We start from the raw sequence: 11558 nt of genomic DNA on the forward strand, positions 1-11558 counted from the left end.
AAGATAGCGAGCGGCTGCTGGTGCGGCTTGAGCTCCTCGGGTTGCGGCGTGAAGAGGGACACCTGCCCGCAGCTCGGGCAGGTGTGAAGAGGGAGGTGTGAAGAGACGCCGCGCACCTCGGGCTGCGGCGTGAAGTCGGCATAGGAGATAGTAGCATAGCAGCGTATGGGCTCACTAGCTAGATGGAGCTCGCACTAGAGGCCCTCCTCGCATTCGCCTTCCTGGGGCCCAGCGCTGGCTTCGGACTGCCGCCGCTGCTCTCTCCCTTCTCGACGGCCTGTGTATTGTGTGCGTCTTGGGCCCCGGGGCTGTGCCTTTGCGTGAAGTAGGCACGTTGACGTGACTGTCTCTGTGCGATGCCGGGGCCCTGGGTGGTGCGTCTATGTGAAGTCTGTGCACGACCTTGTGGTCGACGCCGGACGCAAAGACGTGCGACCCGTCTCCAGTGGCGGCGAGGGCGAGCACGTCGGCCTACAGACACTTCCTGGACACTTCGTGGACACCTCCGAGACTCTTCCGCGAAGGGCGAGCACGTCGGCCTACAGACACTTCCTGGACACTTCGTGGACACCTCCGAGACTCTTCCGCGAAAGCGAGCACGTGTCGGCCTCGTGCGAGCGGAAGCGGTTGACGAGGGTGCCGTGCCTGCGTGGGGGAGGGAGGTGTCTAGGAGGTGTCTGGGAGGTGTCTAGGAGGCGTCTAGGAGGTGTCTAGGAGGTGTCTAGGAGGCGTCTAGGAAGAGTCCAGGAAGAGTCCAGGAAGTGTCCAGGAGGTGTCCAGGAGGTGTCTAGGTGGCCGTGCCTTGACGTGCAGACACGCGGTGGTAGACAGAGACGTGGACAGCCGTGCGAGTGCCGTGACTCTGTGTGTCGCCCCGTTTGATGCGGCCGTCCTCTCCCCCGCCGCCGGCGGCCTCTCCAGTCACAAGTCGCGGCGCTGGCCGTGAGCGTCGCCTCTCTGTCTACCCATCTACCGCCCCGCGCCGGCCGTCGTAGAAGCAGACGCGGCCCGACGAGTCGGCGGTCACCACGAGCGAGTCGGGCAGCAGCAGCACGTCCCACACCAGAGGAGGCCGCTTCCGCCCCTCCGACTCCAGCACAAACTGGCAGGTGTGTCTCCAGGTGTGTCTCGCGGCGCCGCCGCCGCCGAGCGCCCACAGCCGGACCGAGCCGTCCGCTCCTCCGGCGACGAGCTGGCCGCCCGAGGAGGAGAAGGCGAGGGAGAGGACCCGCCCGCCACGCGCAGGCAGCCGGTACACGTTCTCGAGCCCCTCCTCCACCACCCCAAACACCGTGACGCCGCCGTCCTCGCAGCCCGCCGCGAGCCGCGCAGAGCCGGCGTGCAGCGCGAGCGACCAGGCGGCGCCGCCGAGCGAGTCGTAGTTGTCGAGCGGCGAGAGACGCGCGAGGTCCCACTCCGTGACGACGCCGTGCAGCCCGCACGAGAAGAGGCGGCCGTCCGGGTGCGACGCGGTTCGGCTCCCGAGGGCGAGTCGGCGGACGGGCGTGTCGGGAACGCCCGGCACGTACGCCTCTCGGAACCAGCCGCCCTCGCTGAGCGACCACAGCTCGATGTCCGAGTTGGCGCGCAGCACCGCGAGGCGCGAGCACGAGGGGTCGTACTGGAGGGACTCGACCGGATCGGGCACCTGGTCAACGAAACGGCAGCGGTGCACGAGCACCGACGAGGTCGCGGCGCCCTTCGCCGCGGCCGAGGTCGACGACGCCGTCGCAGCGGGCTGCCGCGAGGCGCCGCGGGCTCGCTTCGCAGGCATGGAGCCGACGGCGGAGACAAGGCCGGGCTGTATGATTTATTGCGCGGCGAGGATCGTGGACATCGCGCAAAAAAAAAAGACCAAGCAGCGCCCCGGCCCTGGATGTGAGGTTGATGACTGCACTCCAAGTGCTCCAAGTGCAAAGCGCCAACCCTCGGAGAGTATTCTCGTAGTACTAGCTCCGAGTAGAGGGCAGCGTCCTGCAGTTAAGGGGAAACCTGGTACGCGGGGCCAACCCTCGGAGAGTATTCTTTAGCTCCGAGTAGAGGGGGCGTTCCGCAGCTAGGGGGACCCACAGCGCGAGGGAAAAATTCCGCCGCTGGGGGAACCCGGAGCGCAGAGCCAACCCACAACCCTCGGAGACCCGTGTTATGGCCCTGCGACTGCGCACCCCCCCACGGTCGAGGAAGAGGGTGCGTTCTGCAGTTAAGGGGTAACCCGGTACACGGAACCATCCCTCGGAGACGTGTTATGGCCCTGCGACCGCGCACCCCCGGGGCTAGGGCTCTCTTGCCCGCAACCCAACACCGAGCGTCCGGCCAACTGGGTGCGCTTCTCAGCTCCCCGGTCCTGGGCGTGAGGTTACTGACCGCACTCCAAGTGCTCCAAGTGCCAGCAGAAGTCCAGCAATGGTTGTGTCCCCTCTCGCGTTGCTCGCTCGCCCGTGCGGAGGGCATGGCCGCGGAGGAGGCGAGTACGCGCTGCCAGGCCTTCCACAGACAGCCTCTTGGGCAGACTGAGGGTCGGCTTTGCGTGGCGTAGCCCGTGCGCTGCGCTGCGCAAAGCTGCGTGTGCTGAAGGTGCATCTGGTGCTTCCTTTCGGAAGTGCGCACCTCCTGCAGCTGGTGGAAGGCCGTGCCGCCGCTCGCCTGCTCCGTGGACAGGGCGGGGAGGCGGCACCGCAGCGCCGCAGCGTCCGCTGCACGCCGGTGCAGCACTCTGCTGCCTGGCGGGCAGCATGCTGGTGCTGTGCGCGGTGTTTGCGAGGCGGCTTTGGCGCTGTACTGCCTGCCGCGGCGAGTGGCGCGAGGCACGCGAGGCGCCGCGCGTGGCCCGGACGGCGCCAGAGAGCGCGCTCGATGAGCCAGCCGGCGCGGCGCGAGCGCCGTGCAAGCTGGCACATCGTCTGCATGCTGCCGTCAATTCTCTGGTCGACGGCGGTCAATCTCACGATTGTCGATCAAAACCGGCGGGCTTTGTGACGCCGTTTACGCAATCGTTTTTTTTGAGAGCGCCTTCGTTGTTAATAATACAAGCCCAAGGTCCCTGGTAGCAGCCATCACTCGCACACACACGCCACACCGCACCGCCCCCCCAGCCCCCGCCCCGCCGAGGTGGGAAAGAGACGAGGAGATGGAACAGCCCGAAGGAGGAAGCACAAACACGTATGGGAGGGTTCAGTAATGCGCCACGCTGCCCGGCGTTTCTCACTTTCCGGGACAGCCCCGCCCTTGCGAGGCAGGAAAGTGACGGCTACCCCGTACGCCCTGCAGCCTGCTACTCCGACGCCGACTGCCCACTCCCCCCTCCCCTTCCCCCCCTTCGAATTCGTCGACCCCGACAAGCTGCCCGACGTTGGGCCTCCGCCCCGCACGCCCCTGCCCCTCCCCGCCCCGCGCACACACCCCGACACGCACATACAAGACAAACCCGGGGTTCTGCTCTCAAAAGAAAAAGAAAAAAGGGAATGAGGAGACCAGCGGGGGAGACTCCCCGCCTATGCAAGCCCCAGAGAGGGGCCGCCATCGCCGAAGCTGTGCCAAAGCATAACTCCAAAACCCGCAGCGGCCCGGGGGGCCTTGGGGGCAGCCTGCCGGACCGCCGCTGCACGGGGCTAGGCACCAGAAGATGAGTGGAATTGATGAATTGGGCCGGTGTCCGTGCCTCCCCTCTATACGTCAGAGTGGGACCTACGCCGCGCCGGGTAAGGGGCGCGCCCGGTCCTCGACGGAGCCGCGCGCCCCGAACGACCCAGGCGGCGAGTAGTCGTCCTCGAACCTTCGACATGTAGTTGCCCATAGTTAGCGCCCGCCCGCCCCCCCTCCCGCTTCGCAAAAGAAAAATAAAAACAAGCAAAAGAGAAAGCGAAGCCAAAAACGATTGCGTAAACGGCGTCACAAAGCCCGCCGGTTTTGATCGACAATCGAATGGCAGACGATGCGTCAGCTTGTGCGGCGCTCGCGCCGCGCAGGCTGGCCCATCGAGGGCACTCTCTGGCGCTGTCCGGGCCAAGCGCGGCGCCGCGCATGCTGCGTGCCACTCGCCGTGGCTTGCGGTGCAGCGCCACTGCAGCCTCGAAAACGTCGCGCACAGCACCAGCATGCTGCCCACCAGGCAGCAGAGTGCTGCACCGGCGTGCAGCGGACGCTGCGGCGCTGCGGCGTCGCCTCCCCGCCCTGTCCACGGAGCAGACGAGCGGCGGCACGGCCTTCCACCAGCTGCAGGAGGTGCGCACTTCTCAAAGGAAGCACAGGATGCTCCCGCAGTTTACGCAGCTTTGTGCAGCGCAGCGCACGGGCCACGCCACACAAAGCCGACCCTCAGTCTGGCCAAGAGGCTGTCTGCGGAAGGCCTGGCAGCGCGTACTCGCCTCCTCCGCGGCCATGCCCTCCGCCCGGGCGAGCGAGGAGCGGGGACACAACCATTTCTGGAATCGTGTGTCCCCGAAGGAAGATTTTTTTTGGGCCTCGCTTTCTCTTTTGCTTGTTTTTATTTCGTTTTTTCTTTTACGAAGCGACGGAGGCGGGGGCGGGCGGGCGCTAACTACGGGCAACTACATGTCGAAGGTTCGAGGTCGACTACTCGCCGCCTGGGTCGTTTGGGGCGCGCGGCTCCGTCGAGGACCGGGCGCGCCCCTTACCCGGCGCGGCGTAGGTCCCACTCTGACGTATAGAGGGGAGGCACGGACAACGGCCCAATTCATCAATTCCACTCATCTTCTGGTGCCTAGCCCCGTGCAGCGGCGGTCCGGCAGGCTGCCCCCAAGGCCCCCTGGGCCGCTGCGGGTTTTGGAGTTATGCTTTGGCACAGCTTCGGCGATGGCGGCCCCTCTCTGGGGCTTGCATAGGCGGGGAGTATCTAGAGTCAGGCTCGGACTGGACACCAACGCAAGTCCGTGTGCACTTGGAGCACTTGGAGTGTGATTTCTTTTTTATCTTCCCGCAAGCTCTTCGGAAGGGCCCAGCCTCCACCCTTCACGTGCCGCCAGTTCCCGTGGACATCGCGCAAAAAGAATTTAGTGTCCGCCGTGCCCAGTATGGTCCCTGGCTCCGCGTCTCTGCTCGTCTGCTGCGGCTGCGAGAGGGGCTGTGGTCGCGGCGGGGAGAGCCGCTGTGCAGCGTGGACGCGCCTACACCGCTCTTGCTCCGCTCGCCACCTCTCGCAAAGGTCCAAAGCCATAGCCACCACCTCCTCCGCCTCGTCCTCTGCCGCCTCCGCCGCAGCGCCCACCCTCGGACTCGGCCCCGCCGCGACGGAGAACCGACTACTCTTCTCGCTGAGCTCCGCGAGAAGCCTGAGCATCCCCTCCTTGTCCAACTGCGGGCTTCTCACTGCCCCGGCGCCCACCCCTCGACCTTCTTGGGCAGCAGCTGGTCCGACAGGTCCTCTCCGTGGCCTAGATAGCCGCGGTCGCCCTTGCCCCAGGTAAAGACGGCGCCGGAATTGGTGGCGATGCTGTGATCGCCTCCTGCCGACACAGCGACGACGCGCTGCCCAGCAAAGGCCTCGACCTTCTTGGGCAGCAGCTGGTTCTGCTCGTCGCCGTGGCCCAGCCGGCCCCCGCCTCCACCGCCCCAGCTCCAGACACTGCTGTCGGCGGTAAGGGCGACGCTGTGCAGACCCCTCCCCGAGACCGCGACGACGCGCCGCTCCGCCAAGACCTCGATCTTCTTCGGCAGCAGCTGCCTCTGGTTGTCGCCGTGGCCCAGCCGGCCCTCACCTCTAAACCCCCAGCTCCAGACACTGCCGTCGGCGGTGAGGGCGAGGCTGTGGTGGGTACCAGCCGAGACAGCGACGACGCGCCGCTCCGCCAAGACCTCGATCTTCTTCGGCAGCAGCTGCTGCTGCGTGTCGCCGTGGCCCAACCGGCCAGAACTTCCACTGCCCCAGCTCCAGAGGCTGCCGTCGGCGGTGAGGGCGAGGCTGTGCGCGAGTCCAGCCGTCGCAGCGACGACGCGCTGGCCAGCGAAGGCCTCGATCTTCTTGGGCAGCAGCTGGTTCTGTGCGTCGCCGTGGCCCAGCTTGCCGCCGGCCGTACCGCCCCAGCTCCAGAGGGCGCCGTCGGTGGTAAGGGCGAGGTTGTGCACACACCCCGCCGACACAGCGACGATGCGCCGCCCAGCCAAGGCCTCGACCTTCTTCGGTAGCAGCTGGGTCTGCTGGTCGCCGTGGCCCAGCTGGCCACAGGCTCCATCGCCCCAGCTCCAGAGAGCGCCATCGGCGGTGATGACGAGGTTGTGCCCGAATCCAGCCGCCACGCTCACGGCGCGCTCGCCTCCCAGAAAAGGAGAAGGGAGTTTAGTCGGCGTGTTGAGCCGCGTCACTCCCTCACCGTGGCCGAGCAGCCCTGGAGCGTAGGACGGCTCTGAGCCGCACGACGAGAGCCGCCCCTCGCCGTCGATGAAGACGCTGTGCTGTTCGCCTGCCGCCGCCCTCGCCGGCGGGTTGGACTCGCGCAGCAGCGCCGAATAGCACAGCCACCGCACGGCGCAGTCCTCGCCCTCTGGCTGCGCCGGCAGCTCGAAGCCGCGCTCTTGCGCCCACAAGCGGATGCCCTCCACCGCAAGCGAGGCGTGGAAGAGAAGCGAGACGGCCGCGACGTGAGCGATGTCAACGGGGACGTCGCAGCGAGAGACGACGCGGACGAGGAGCTCCGTGGGGAGGTCGAGGAGGCGGGCGGGCGGCGGCGTCTCTGGCGAGGGAGCGGCGGCGGGGGCGGGATACACGAGTGGGGTATTCACACTCCCAACACTCCCCCATTGTCTGCGCGGTCTTCAGATGCGGCAGACAACACAGCGGAGTGTGAAGCAAGTAATTGTCACGCTGATCAGAGGCGCGAGCTAGTGAACGTGGCATGTGACCTTCCGTCTCCCGGGCTCAAGCGGAAGGTAGTAGACTATGTGTATCGCGCGCCTTGCGGGGGGGGCGCGGAAAAGAGGAACCTCTTAGCGCCATCGCCACGGTGCTGCATGCAGCGCCGGGCGACGACGGCTTACCGCCTCCCGGTCCCCCTCGGCACACCTCCGCTGCTCAATGTTTGACGGCTCGAACCCGTGAAGCTTCCCCGTGCGCGGGTTACCCCGCACACGGGTCAGCCTGCCAGCCACGTATCCACGCAAGCGTGGTCCGCGTGCATGGCATACAGGCGTCCGCCAGACAGCGCAGAGGCTAGGCGACCGGGGAAGGACTAGCTCAAGGGCAACACAGCGTCACCAGCCGTTGGCGCGCAGAACGAGTCTGCGGCCCCCGGTTGGGACGAGTGCGCGACGCGGACGAACCGCTCAATGTGGCCGGCAGCTCGCGCTGCCGGCGGGGTTGGTTGGGGAGAACCGGCACGGGGATGGCCGGCCTCCCCGGAGGGGTCGCCCCCTGGAGGGGCCCCAAAGGGCCCCCCGGGGGGGCGGGGGCCCCCGCCCCGAGGGGCGGGGGCGGGTCCTTCCGTGTCGCTCCCCTCGTCGGGAGTGTCCGTCGGGATGGTGTTGTCCGCCCACTCGGCAGCGTTTGAGCCTCTGTCACCTTGCCTGCCGCGAGCAGCTAGCTCGTCGACGTAGTCGTTCCATTTGTTGCCGCTGTGACCCGCCACATGCCTCCACGTCACGGTGTGTTTGGCGCGAAGGCGTCGCCAGAGGGAACGAAGGCGCTCCGCTAGCTGTCTGTTCGTTTTGGGGGTCACCCTCCCCATCATGCACGCCGCCGCGTACTCGCTGTCGGTCCGCACTACTCCGCGTGAGCCCGCTCGTTGCGGTGACGAGGACAGGAGAGCCCGGAGGAGCTCGGCTAGGGCGGTTAGTTCCGCCGTGTTGTTGGTATGCCTGCGCGCGCCGAGGTAGGCTGGGTGCGCCGCCGAAGTGACAACTGGCCCGTAGCCCTCGCTCGCCAACGACGCGCCCCTATCGCCGATTGCGACTATCTGAGCGGTCGACTGGATGTCTTCAATTGAACAACATGGGTAGTAGAGCTTGGTCAGCCGCGCGCGGCGATCCGAGCTGAGCGCCGCGGGACGGCGGGATGAGCGGGCGCAGCTCGCGCGGCGGGCGGGGCGATGGGCGCGCCCCTTGGCGCCGCTGGTGCGGCGGGAGGCTCGGCGCGGACGATCGCCTCGGGGACTTGAGGGCGTTCTTGTTCGACGGCGCCGCGGATCTTGAAGGGGCCGCAGAGATCGGACGCGACTCGCTCGCCAAAGTGGGTGTAGACTCGGCGATTGGTCGGCTGACTCGGGTGGCCTTTGCGGCGGCGATTGAGGCGACTTGCAGCGCACTCACAGCGGTCGCTGCCGGGGCGGAAAGTGTAACCTCTGTAGCGCAGTGGCCCGATGATCTTGTTCCTGCCAAAGTGGCCGAGGCGGGCGTGCCACAGGCCGTAGTCGGCATGGTCGGACGGGCGCACAGGGAGCTTGTGGCGCTCCTCGGGACCGATGAGGGTGGTGTCGAGGGCGTCGAAGACGGAGCCGCAAACGGGGTCGCTGGAGGCGTCGTCGGTGTCCGCGGCGAAGGCATCGGATATGACGGGCTCGGGCGAAGTCGTCGTGTAGACGAGGAGGGCTCGTCGGATGCCGCGCCACAGGCGGCGGGCGGCGGGAGCGAAAGCGAAGAGGCGAAAGGCAGAGGAGGGCGGTGAGAGAAGGCGTCCAAGATTCGTGCGAGCAGGCAACTGGACGGGCTCGTGAGCTGGCGGCGGCGGCGGTGGCGGCTCGCAGGAGATGATAGCGAGCCGGTTAAGTGAAGAAGGAGAGATGAAGTTATCAATGAAGATCCGTGCCCACGAAGCCGAGGTGCTCGTGGTGGGTGCCGATGAGGAACAGACCGCAGAGATCATCCCTGGGGTGTCGACGGGCCCCCGGGGGCGACGGGGGTGCTCTCCGGCCGCGGCGGCCGAAAACGGGGACCTCTAACTAGGTCTAACTTTGAAGTGATCCACTTGATCCAAGGGTGCCATTGTGCTCTACTACAAAAGTTGTGTAAGATGCCCAAGTCTCAGACGCTGGATCCTTAGCGGAGCTGAGTTCTGACGGTGTGAACACGAGCAACCGGAGTGACGACCGGGACCGGGCCGTACGCCGGGAGTGCCCCGACTAGCAGTGACGGGCGCGGACGAGCGAATGAGAGGTCGCTATCTGTGGAAGATGTGTTGTTAGGGACTAGGACTGCCTATCTCTCACTGAAAGGGACCTCTCATTCGCTCGTCCGCACCCGTCACCGCTCACGGAGTGCTCCGCGTGCCGCACCGGCCGCCGCCGGCCGCCGGCCGCTCACGGCAACGGAACAGTCTTACTACTCCGCAACGTTGAGCTGGATCAAACTGAATAGTGCTCCTGAAAGCCCTCTCTCTGGGCTCTGCCACACAGTAGCAGCTCATGACGAGCAGCTGTTGTGACTGTATTTGTAGCCATTTTTAGGCTTCAACTGGTCCCAAAATAGTAGCAACACCTCATGAAAATCAGTCAAAAAAGCCCCAAAAAATCGGCGCCTGCGGCGGGCTACCTGGGGCTGCGCCCCAGACCCCCTTGACTGGGGGGACCCCCCGCGAGAGCACCCCCGTCGCCCCCGGGGGCCCGTCGACACCCCAGGAGATCATCCGGATCATGCTGCAGGGCTGCACGGCCGAGGTGCCGAGCAGGCTTCCGGCCGAGGTGCCGAGAAGACTTTGTGCAGGGGCTCTGGCCCTGCCCGCCACCACAACACCCCGCAGGTGTCCATGGTGCTGGCTACCGTATCGAGCGCTAGCCGGGAAGCTGTGCGGTCGCATCGCAGCGACCGCACCAGCACTCACGACGGCCGAGTTGCCGTCGATCTCCTCGCTCCGCAATCTCACCGGAGGTACCATGTAGTGAGCTCAGAGCTGTACACGGAGCGAGGGTCTGTACCGAGGCGTACAGGAGCGATCACACCAAGATCACCATCGTCCTGAAAGGGACAAAGCTATCGTCCTGAAGGACCACGACGAGACGCCGTCCAGGACACATCCCTCTGGAACAAGGCATCTCGACTATCGGACAGTACTCAACAGGGACATCTCTCTATATACACGAGTGGGGTATTCACACTCCCAACAACCCCGAGTGAAACACTGTTGGCGGTCGTCGCTCGCGGCATGGCGCTCCCTCTCCTCGACGCGCCGAGCTCGCGAGACCGCACGCTGCACGCGAGCGGCACCTCCGACGTCTTCACCGCGCCGCTCGGCGGGAGAGGCTTTGAGGACGGAGGAGCCCTCGTGGTGGTCAAGCGGAGCAAGATTACGTGCGCGCGCGACATTGAGCGCTTCGAGCGCGAGGCCAGCCTCCTCGCGAGCCTCGCTCACGAGTGCGTCGTGCGGCCGCTCGGCCTCATCCGCTCGCCGCCGACGTACGCGCTCGTGTTGCCGCTGCACGCCCGCGGCTCGCTCTTTCGCGCGCTGCACAACTCTCGCGCCGGCCTCTCGCTCCGGAGCCGCGCCTCGCTGGTCGCCGACGCGTGCGCCGCCGTCGCCCACCTGCACGAGCGCGGCGTGGTGCACCGCGACGTCAAGCCGGACAACTACCTGCTTCGTGAGGACGGCGCGGTGGCAGCATGCACCACAGCAAGCACGCCGCAGCACACCACACCACAGCACGGCGCACGGCGCAAGGCTCGAGAGCACGGCACGTCACAGGAAGACGACACGCAGAGGGCAAGAGAGCGATCTTCAGACACGCATCCTTCTGACAATCTCCACGCTGACCTCTCGCCGGCTGCACCGCCTTCCATGTACGGAACCTCGCCGGAACCTTCTCGGAACCTTCTCGGAACCTTCCCGCTAGGTGCGGCGGTCCTCACCGACTTCAACGCGGCGGAGCGCTCCGACGCAGTCAGCGGCGCCATCACGATCCACGCGCGTCAAGGAGTCGTTCAGAACGAGCCCTGACTCCTCGCCTCGTCCCGAGCAGGCGCCATCACCCTGCATGCCCGGCCGACAGGCGGATTCTTCAAGCAGTACTGACTCCTCGCCTCGTGCCGAGCAGGCGCCATCACCCTGCATGCCCGGCCGACAGGCGGATTCTTCAAGCAGTACGTCGTCGGCACGCTGCCGTACATGGCGCGAGGGTTCAGTACCGTGGGCGTAGGGGAGGGGACGGCCGAGTAGGCACGCTGCCGTACATGGCGCCGGAGCTCATCACCCGCGGCGGCGCCTCGGGGGCGGCGATCGACTTTGAGGCGATCGCTGTCGCTCACACCGCCGCCGCCGCCGCTGCGCCGCCGCCCGCCGCCCACCGCCGCCCGCCGCCCGCCGCCGCCGCCGCCGCCGCCGCCGCCGCTGCCGCCGCCGCCGCCGCCGCCGCCGCCGCCGCCGCCGCCGCCGCCGCCGCCGCCGCCGCCGCCGCCTCGACTAGGCAGTAGCAGCAGCAGCAACCAGTGAGGCAGCCGACTCCTCTAGGCTTGCGACATGTACTCGCTCGGCATCACCGCCAACGAGGTGCTCGCGCGCGGCGTCCCCTACCCGACGGTTCCGAAACCGACACTACTTTTTGATATTTGGGCCGGGAAAATTTGCTGCTTGACTATGTGGTAAAAAACACTGTTTCGCCTTTACTGTAAAGGGCTTATTTTCC

The 11558-nt window shown here is 66.7% G+C and overlaps 4 protein-coding genes across 4 annotated transcripts in view; 1 reads left to right on the forward strand and 3 right to left on the reverse strand.

Moving 5' to 3' along the window:
- Positions 1–178: 178 nt before the first annotated feature.
- EMIHUDRAFT_241354 (hypothetical protein) lies at positions 179–1774 on the reverse strand (the record flags this gene model as incomplete). The annotated part of the gene is made up of 4 exons (XM_005773682.1): positions 179–277; positions 403–471; positions 561–645; positions 966–1774. 4 exons carry the CDS (start codon positions 1772–1774, stop codon positions 179–181), a joined length of 1062 nt encoding a protein of 353 aa, XP_005773739.1.
- Positions 1775–3684: 1910 nt separating this feature from the next.
- On the reverse strand, positions 3685–4096 carry EMIHUDRAFT_241355 (hypothetical protein; the record flags this gene model as incomplete). The annotated part of the gene is made up of 2 exons (XM_005773683.1): positions 3685–3772; positions 3873–4096. 2 exons carry the CDS (start codon positions 4094–4096, stop codon positions 3685–3687), a joined length of 312 nt encoding a protein of 103 aa, XP_005773740.1.
- A 3861-nt stretch (positions 4097–7957) lies between these two features.
- EMIHUDRAFT_241357 (hypothetical protein) lies at positions 7958–8809 on the reverse strand (the record flags this gene model as incomplete). The annotated part of the gene is made up of 1 exon (XM_005773684.1): positions 7958–8809. The coding sequence occupies one exon, from the start codon at positions 8807–8809 to the stop codon at positions 7958–7960; it is 852 nt and encodes a 283-aa protein (XP_005773741.1).
- Positions 8810–10068: 1259 nt separating this feature from the next.
- EMIHUDRAFT_458399 (hypothetical protein) overlaps positions 10069–11558 on the forward strand; it is a gene marked incomplete at its 3' end in the record, with an annotated part of 3798 nt that continues 2308 nt past the window's right edge. The window contains exons 1-5 of the mRNA XM_005773685.1: positions 10069–10526; positions 10770–10844; positions 10971–11057; positions 11093–11172; positions 11384–11422. Of these exons, the coding sequence (XP_005773742.1) occupies positions 10085–10526; positions 10770–10844; positions 10971–11057; positions 11093–11172; positions 11384–11422 (723 nt within the window). The 5' untranslated portion in view covers positions 10069–10084. The remainder of the gene's footprint in view (positions 10527–10769; positions 10845–10970; positions 11058–11092; positions 11173–11383; positions 11423–11558) is intronic.

The sequence above is a fragment of the Emiliania huxleyi genome (genome assembly GCF_000372725.1).
Source record: "Emiliania huxleyi CCMP1516 unplaced genomic scaffold EMIHUscaffold_330, whole genome shotgun sequence".
In the NCBI taxonomy this organism is placed as follows: domain Eukaryota; phylum Haptophyta; order Isochrysidales; family Noelaerhabdaceae; genus Emiliania; species Emiliania huxleyi.